Raw genomic sequence first — 8,950 nt, 5'->3', positions numbered from 1 at the left:
GCAAGGCGGTGGTTGGTGGCTTGAACCAGACCAGACCAGCGGATGAGGTCAAAGGGCCTGGAATCTCCCACGGAATCTCGAGCACCAGTATCTCCCCATCCTCCCCTGCCCCTCTCTCACTGCCGGCTGGGGCCGGCCAGCCGGATAGCCCAGTCTCGTCTGCCACTCTGCCTCCTCTACGCCCGGAACAGCGGGTGGGCCCTGGTATTCGAACCGGATAAGGACACGTGGGCCCCGCGCCACGCGTCGGTGGCCCACGGGCCGCCTCCCCTCCCGCGCCGCAGAGGATCCGTCCGGCCGGCCTCCTTTTCCGCCATTCCTGGGTTCGGACCGGCTCGGCTCCTCGTCGCCGGCCGGCGTGCGTGCGTCGTCGCGGAGGACAGACACACCAGCAGGGGCAAAGTACGGGACTGCCCCTCGCGAGCAACTATAAATAGCCGGCCGGCGCCGCCCTCTAGAAGATTCTCGCCGGCCGCAACCGCAACCGCCAAGAGAGCCGCCCCTCGGATTCCCCCCGCCCGCCACCCCACCTCAATCCAACCCACTGCCGTACGTAGCCGTCCCCAACTCACCATCCACCCCCCACCGGGAGTCGCCAGCTCCCACACCCATAAAGGGCGCCGCGATGGCCGCCGCGTAGGCCCCCGCGCGCGGGCGGGCGGGCGGATGGCCGACGGCAGCGACGGGGAGGGCGCGGGCGAGAGCTGCTGGCCGCCCCCCGCCGCCGCCGCCTCAGCCCACGGCGGCGGCGGCGGCGGGGTGCAGCTGTCCGACGTCCGGCGGGAGATCTACGACCGCCTGCGCGCCGTCGGCAACCACGAGGCGCTCTCCGACCCCTTCTTCGACCGCGTGCTCGAGGACCACTACGACCGCCTCCCGGCCAGGTCCGCCCGCCCGCCGTCCACATCAAAGCTCACACCTTGCTGCCTGCCCACGCCGGCCGCGTTTTCAGTTTCTCTGACCAAGCTCTCTGCCTGTCTGTCTGTGTCCGGTGCAGCTACTACATCGACCTGGACGTGAACAAGGCCGAGGACGTGCTGCTGCACCGCCGGATCCTCGCCGAGTGCGCCGACCCCGACAACCGCCCCGTCTTCCACGCACGCTTCCTACGGGTAATCCATCCATCCATCCTTCCATCCATTCAACACGTTGTCCCTGTGTGTTTCTGAAAGAAGATGTTTGCAGTCTCACTTACTCTGCTATATACATGCTCTGTCTCCATGTCCATGGGCAGTACCTTCATGACGACAAACCGTCGGATGCCGACTCTGCTCCGAATCAAAACGGTAATTGTGGGGGCTCTCTGGCTTCCAATCTGAGGTATAGGTTATCCCCACTATCCAATGCCCTGCCTTACGCTTGCTTCATCATCATTTCAAGTTACAGGAGGAAAAATACGCGATCATCTCTTGTGTTCATTTTGGCACCAGACAAAATCAGTTGGGCTTAATTTAAACAATCTTGCTTGCTAAGACAAGGTCTGTATCGTTGATGAACAGCAACAGCAACAGCAACGGCGGGTTAAAAGGATTTGACGAGCGGCTCATGGAAGACCTCAGCTTGGGGCGAAGAAAAGGCATCGACGACTTCGAGGCCATCTCCGCAAGGTCTTTCTCCACCTCCAACTTCTGAAATTCAGTTGAAATGCTTGCTTACCCACTGTCTCCCTGCCTGAAATATATAATCATGCTTTCATTCTGATTTGTAAATCACCATGGATGCTTTGCCCAAAAGATGCAGTGGTAACTTTTCTGGTAGCTCGTGGTGTCGCTGAATTTTTTTAATTCAAAAAGCAACCATGTGGCCCAATGCTTCTCATAACTTGACAGAAAGGTTCTAGCATGTTTTCATTTTCAATCTGGAATGATATACTGAACCATAAGACTATCTAGGAGAGTGGTGGTGGGCAGGCTATCTTCGTGCAGTTTGGCAATAATAATTCTTCCAAATCACTTGGCATGTCTTTTCTCCATGCTTTTGTGCCTACTACTTATCTAAGATATCTCATCATAGTCTGGCAAGTGGGTGTATTTTGTGCTTCCTTTTCATAAACCTGCATGAGCAATGAACTTTGATCCTCAGCTGCCAATGAAATTTTTCACAGGAGGGATACAGAAATTCCCCTTCTTCATGAAATTATCTTTTCTTCCAATGACAAGCCAAAGCTCCTTAGTCAGGTAAAGGCTTGGGAGTATCAGTCCATCTGCCATGAGCTTTCTATTTACACTTCCATATCTGCCATGTCATACTACTTATACCTACTTTAATAAGAAAAAAATCCAATTATTATTTTGTAGCTATCTACGCTGCTGTCGGATCTTGGATTGAACATTCGTGAAGCTCATGTGTTCTCCACAACGGATGGATTGTGTTTGGATGTGTTTGTTGTTGATGGCTGGGAAACAGAGGTAAACTTGGAGCATGGTTATACCGGAGCACATCTATACGCGTGACCGATTAATTATGATAGCATTACGATTAATCGCATCAGCTTTACATCATGTCGCTTGTGTGGGGGTCAGAGCCAAGGAGATCTCGATCGACAGAGCTCCTCACAAATTCTTGGTGATAACATTCATATGTGCAGTCATTTTGTTTATATTGCTAGTCTGTTTGTCAACACATCTCTGGAACTGCATAACTTGCCCTTGAAAACTTCCGATTCTTGTAAGAGAAGATCCTGAAAGACACATGTAATTGTTTACATAACAGTACCAGTTGGCAAAAAAGAAAACCAGTTTATGTGTTTCCCGTAGTTATTGTCAATGAAATAAAAAAATACCATGGACACCATCTTAGTTGATAAAAGTATGGAGTAGGTATTTACCTTATACCGAAGTTATAAAACCTAGGGCTGTATTTTGACATTTACCCATGAATTTGGAGTGCATGCTTTGTAAGATGAAGTAACCGAAGTCATTTTGACTTTACACACTTGACAACGGATGCCTTAATCGCTACACTTATCAATTTGTTATCAATGTGCCCTGTAGATTCTTGTGAGTAGTGAAGCATCTGTAGGTTATATTACACATAGTTGCTTTCAAATATTTCCTTGAGTAAAATATTGCCTGACGCTATATGCAGGAGACAGATGGTTTGCTGCAGCAGCTTAAGGAGACAGCAAAACGTAATGTATGATTTCTCTTCTTTTTTCGTTACATTACGTACGTGAATGCTTCACATTCTTAGGTATCTACATAGGTGCTGGTAATTCAACTTTTCTAACCTTTTCCTAACAACGTTAACTTCCTTGTGGTACACAGCCCTCATTATCGAATCTAACAAGTTCAGCCTCGGAGAGAATATCAGAGCTGCAAGAAAAGATTGGAGAATCTGAATTTGACAGGGATCTGTTGCAGATTGTAGAAAAGATTGCGTCCGGATCTTCTGGAGACTTGTAAGAACTACATAACACCTGCTTAGTAAATGGAGGAAAGACAGACACCACTTAACTGCTACTCTGCTACTGTGGGCTGCATGCCTTTTTCTTGCATATTTACAGATGAAATAGGTTCACAAGGGACACTGCCAAGAAACATAGAGAAAGCAGCTATATTATGATTTGTGGAATCTTCAGGACAGTTCAGTAACCAGTCTTCCTTTTTCATTCTGCAGATATCGAGGAACTTACCTTGATGTGGATGTTGCAATAAAATTCCTTAGAACTGAACATGTTAACGATAATTCAAAAGTGGAGTTTTTGCAAGAAATAATGATTTTAAGGTATGCTTCTTATTTCCGTGAAACATAATCGACTTCACTGAACCATTTAATTGCAGAAGATGCTAACACAATATAGTAATGTACAGGAGCGTTAATCATGAAAATGTCGTTCGCTTTTACGGGGCTTGCACAAAACAGCGAAAGTATCTCATTGTAACGGGTAAGACACTAATGTTGCTTGTTGTAGTATGGATAGCAATCAATATCCTTGTTGTTGCAGATTCACATGAAAGTTCTGTTATCCATGGGCACATTTACACTATGATTAAAATTGGTGACTAAAATTGGAGGTCATGCTTAAATAGCTATTAATAACAAATTTGATAAGCTTGATTTAGAAAAAAAGCGAAAGAAAGAAAAACTGAGCTCGAAAGACAGGGGATAACTCCTGTCTTCTATGCATTTTGGTAGGGATTTCAAGAGCAGATAAGTCTAGAGGGAAGTTGTGATATTTTGCTTATTACACCCATACATAAAGAGTATCTGCATCATGCTGCAACATGATGTAAGTCGACAGAATACAAGAGATGTCTGATTGGTGGAATCTTGTTGCTCTGTTTCTATCAGATCGACAGGTCTCTGCCCATCCTTCAGTCAGCCTATCATGCCTTTCATTTGGTAGCTACTATTTCATGTATGAGATATTAATATGTGTTTCCATAATTACATAAAGTTGCATTTTGAAATTTAATAGGAAATGCTACACCATTTACATATGGACCTAAATACATTTTGCCGAACCGAGTATAATTCATTATAGTCACAATGTCATTTATGTGCTAGTATGGGCCAAATGCCAATTTTCAAGTGCTTCTGGTACTGTGGTGCTCTTGTTTCTATCCCAAAAGCACTCTGACATGCATTGGCCGCTTGTGTGTTTTGATGTTTATTTGTTTTTTTTTTTGACAGTTCAAAGTAGTTTAGTCTGTAAATTTTGGTATGTCAAGTGAAGTATTTAGCGCATCGCAAGGCATCCAGTAGTTTGATACGTCTTCGTCTTGTGCGTGCATGTAGATCACTGTTGGGGATACCTGCACTGATCAGCTGCTTACGTTTTATCTGTTTGTTTATACAAACTTCTGCTTCTCAGGTTTCTCATAGTGGAAATCCGAGGCCTCTGTCTCCCACTTAAAAAGAAGTCTGTGTAGAGTTTATTTATTTATCATGAATCAGTTTGTAATTTCCTGTTAACTGATATTTGGCTCTTGTATCGTGTGTTTGTTTCAGAGTACATGGCTGGAGGCAATCTGTATGACTTCCTTCACAAGCATAACAATACCTTGGAGCTTTCCTTGATTCTTAAGATTGCTATTGGCATCTCGAAAGGGATGGATTATTTGCACCAGAATAACATCATCCATAGAGACTTGAAGTCTGCCAATTTATTAATTGGTGATGGTCAAGTATGCATATTGTTTTTTTAGGATCAAGTATGCATATTGTTATGAATCCATGCACTTGTCAATTCAATATTAGTAAAATGATAATTTATTCTTTTGAAACAGGTCGTGAAGATTGCAGATTTTGGTGTCTCTCGTCAACGATCGCAACAGGGAGATATGACTGCTGAAACTGGCACCTACAGATGGATGGCACCTGAGGTGTGTTGTCGGTTTGTTCATTTGTCCTGTCGCATCCTTTTCCCCTTTCTAGAAAATATCCAATATCCTATATTTGCTTGACCACTCTTTTGTTGTTGCAACACACGTATACCAAGACTAATTCCCTGAACCTCATGCAGAAACTATGTGCTATAACCTTGTTTTTCCTTCGTTATTTATTACTCATCCACATCTTCCCAGCAAGTTTATAAGGAAAAACATATTTCTGTGTAATATCTCTGCTAGAACTTTAGTCAGAGCTCAGAGGACAGGTTTTTTGCAACTGAGGTATGTGCCTACGCGATGTGCTTATTACAAGTTGTTGTCCTGCCAGGTGATAAACCATAAGCCTTATGATCACAAGGCAGATGTCTTCAGCTTTGCTATTGTTCTATGGGAGTTGGTCACTTCAAAGGTAAAAACTTGGTGTTCTCTGCAGCTTTAAGTCTTATTGAGTTCATCGAACATCAGTACTTTGTTAACCTTGCTTGGTCCTGCTATACAGGTCCCGTATGAGAACCTGACACCATTGCAAGCGGCACTGTCAGTGAGGCAGGTACGACATTTGATGCCAACGAAGTTAAATTACAGTTTCAGTATTGTGCATCATCTGTCAATAGTGGACGACTGGACGTGTGCAAGTAAGAGAAGTGAGCATTGCTCCTTGTTTGCCAGGGACTTCGCTTGGTGATTCCCTCGGGCGTGCATCCGAGAATATCTAAATTGATTCAACGGTGCTGGGGCGAAAACCCCCATACACGACCTGTTTTCTCTGAGATCACCGCGGAACTTGAAGATATCTTGCAGCCTATTCAGGTTAGGTTGCGGCTGGATATGTAGGCCTTAAGGCTCATGAGAAGATGGAATCTGAAAACTATGAAGTGAAGTTATTCTGGTTAATATTTGATGGGTTCCTCCGACTGATGAAAAAGCAGCATGTTTCTGCAGGCCGCCTCCAGCTCCAAAGGAGGCCATCGACATACCAAACAAAAGATACAGATGAAATCACAGCGATAGAAAGAAGGCGCCTGCTCATGAAGCCGGACCCACTTTTTCACATTGTCGCCCACTAAAAAGCGCGACATGCACACACCGTCTCCTGTATATATGTCATGTACATAAATTTTGTGCTCGGTTGTTTTGATTCCCCCCTAAAGTACTCACAGGACGAACTGGGTTAAGTTAGCACACCCGTGCTACATAACCTGAGTGATATAGTTTTATGTTTGATGTGGTTATTTGTTTTGCGAGTGGCTTATAGTTCGGTGTGTTTGAATTTTGGTTCATGTACGATTATGAGTTCGTCTTGTAAGGAACATGAGATGAAAATGCCACTATCACATGTTCCATTTTGGTTATTATTTAATATATTTTCTTGTCTGGAACACGATAAATTAACAAGCTTTTGCAGCTTCGTTTGGAATCATATTTTTGCAGGAAACAATAATAATTCGGTGGCCACAGGAATCGAGGGAAAAAATGATCCTGTATGTGGTTGGGCTTGGCCCAGTAATTATCACCACGTGACCATCTCGGCTCTCGGGTAATGGATCTCTTGGCCCAGTTGACATATTTACTATTTCCATTCCAAGAGAAAAAAAGGTAGATCTCAAAAAAGAAAAAAGAGGAAAAAAAATATTGCTAGTATGCTCCTATTCCGGTGTTTTCTAGATGTCAGGGAGGGGCACAGAGGAGCATGGTGTTCTGTGTCGGTTTGTTTATTGTCCTTCAGCATCCTTTCCCCTTTCTAGAAAATATCTAATATCCTATATTTTTGCAGGAAACAATAACAACTCTCAGCGGCGGCAGAAATTGAAAGAAAAAAAAAACCGTATGGGATTGGGCTAGGCTCATTTGTATGAACATACTTCATCTCGGGTAAGGTTCTCTTGGCCCAATTGGCGTATTTTTTATTTCCATTCCAAGAGAAAAGGATAGATCTAAAAATAATAATGTAAAAATGGTCTCGCTGGCATGCTCCTATTCCAGTGCTTTCTAGATGCAGGGCGGAGCGCGGAGGGGCACGGTCGGTTGTCGGTTTGCCCATTATCCTTTAGGGTCCTATCCCCTTTCTAGAAAATATCAAATGCCCTATATTAGCTCGACCACTCTTTTATTGTCGCAACATGCATATATATACACACGACTAAATCCCTGAACCTCGTGCAGAAACTATGTGCTATAACTTGGTAACCAACGCCATTGTTTTCCTTCATTTTTGTTTACTCATCGACATCTTCACAGCAAGTTTATGAAGAAATGCTTATTTCTGTGTACTATCTCAGCTTGAACCTCCGTCAGAGCTCAGAAGACAGGTTCTATGCAACTGAGAGGTATTGTGCCTATGCAATTTGCTTATTAGAATTCCTTGTCTTGGCAGGTGATAAACCATAAGCCTTGCGATCATAAGGTAACTTTATGAAGGTAATAAACCATAAGTCTTGTTCTCTCCAACTTTTAGTCTTATTACTGAGTTTTTCGAACATCACGAGTACTTTGGTTAAAGGTGATACCCTTGCTTGGTCCTGCTATACAGGTCCTGCGCGAAAATCTAACACCATTGTAAGTTGCACTGTCAGGAAGACACAGGTACGTGTTCAGTACCAACAAAGTTAAATTACAGTTTCGGTATTGCGCAGTGAGCTATCAATAGTGGGTGTACACGTGTGAAAAGTGAGCATTGTTCCTTGTTAATCAGGGACTTTGCTTAGTCATCCCCTCGAGCGTGCATCCGACATTGTCTAAATTGATTCAACGGCGTTGGGGCGAAAACCTACATATGCGCCCGTTTTCTCCAAGATCACCGCATAACTGGAAGATATATTGCGGCCTATTCAGGTATGTTTGCTTGAATATGTAGGCCACAAGGCTCATGAGAAGATGGAATCTGACAAATAAAGTGAAGTATTCTTCTGGTTGTTTTGCCTGCAGGCCCCTCCAGCTCCAAAGGAGTCCATGGACATTCCAAACCAAAGATAATTAAATCACGTCGGCACAACACCCTCTATTGATCTTCCATTTTGAGCCAATAAAATTCACCCTTTGTCGAAAAAGAACACCCTCTATTTTCACATTGTCGCGTTGAATAATCGTGTGTGTGTGTGTGTGTGTGTGTGTGTGTGTTTGTCGACTGTCCCCTGTATGTTTGTCATGTATATTGAATTTTGTGCTCGGTCTCCTAAAATACATGCCGGGAGAACTGGGTTAGGTTGTCGCACGCTCGTGCAACATAACCTAGGTGATATAGTTTTATGTGTTGCACGGTTTTTTGTTTTGCAAGTGGCTGGTAGTTATGTACCCTTTGCATTGAGGTTCATGTACAATGATCAGTTGGTCTTGTAAGAAAGAACAGATGAAAATGCCATCACAGTTTCCATTTCGGTAATTATTCAATATATTTTTCTTGCCTGGAATCCGATGATTTAACATGTTTTTGCAGTTTCTTTCGCATCAGATTTTTTTTGGTAGGAATTGCTAACAATTCAATAACAGCAGGAATCGAGGAAAAAAAAAACCCTCTGTAGGGTCTAGGCTGTGCCCAGTTGGCATTGCTAACTGGTAGCCCTTCTCTAATCTCTGATAATGGATCTCTTTGCCCAGTTGGCATATTTGGTTACTCTACA

General features: G+C 44.0%; 1 protein-coding gene across 8 annotated transcripts; it reads left to right on the top strand.

The window, feature by feature from the left end:
* The first annotated feature begins 306 nt into the window (after nt 1-306).
* LOC123047523 (serine/threonine-protein kinase STY8) lies at nt 307-8,706 on the top strand. Of its 8 annotated transcripts, none has more exons than XM_044471098.1 (21): nt 307-884; nt 998-1,112; nt 1,235-1,320; nt 1,500-1,607; nt 2,105-2,177; nt 2,298-2,408; nt 3,088-3,135; nt 3,267-3,400; nt 3,619-3,726; nt 3,813-3,886; nt 4,954-5,129; nt 5,232-5,327; nt 5,662-5,742; nt 5,833-5,883; nt 6,003-6,143; nt 6,263-6,870; nt 7,108-7,205; nt 7,708-7,751; nt 7,864-7,916; nt 8,026-8,165; nt 8,259-8,706. In XM_044471098.1, the coding sequence occupies exons 1-16, from the start codon at nt 667-669 to the stop codon at nt 6,398-6,400; spliced, it is 1,758 nt and encodes a 585-aa protein (XP_044327033.1). In that variant the 5' UTR covers nt 307-666; the 3' UTR covers nt 6,401-6,870; nt 7,108-7,205; nt 7,708-7,751; nt 7,864-7,916; nt 8,026-8,165; nt 8,259-8,706. The 8 variants fall into 8 exon arrangements, with proteins under 8 accessions (XP_044327033.1, XP_044327038.1, XP_044327037.1 ...); XM_044471103.1 differs by having other exon boundaries at nt 7,613-7,751; XM_044471102.1 differs by having other exon boundaries at nt 7,333-7,751.
* The last annotated feature ends 244 nt before the right edge of the window (nt 8,707-8,950 follow it).

This window comes from Triticum aestivum, chromosome 2B, assembly GCF_018294505.1.
Source record: "Triticum aestivum cultivar Chinese Spring chromosome 2B, IWGSC CS RefSeq v2.1, whole genome shotgun sequence".
Lineage (NCBI taxonomy): Eukaryota > Viridiplantae > Streptophyta > Magnoliopsida > Poales > Poaceae > Triticum > Triticum aestivum.
The sequence above is the reverse complement of the archived record's forward strand: the minus strand, read 5'-3'. Positions and strand labels throughout refer to the sequence as shown.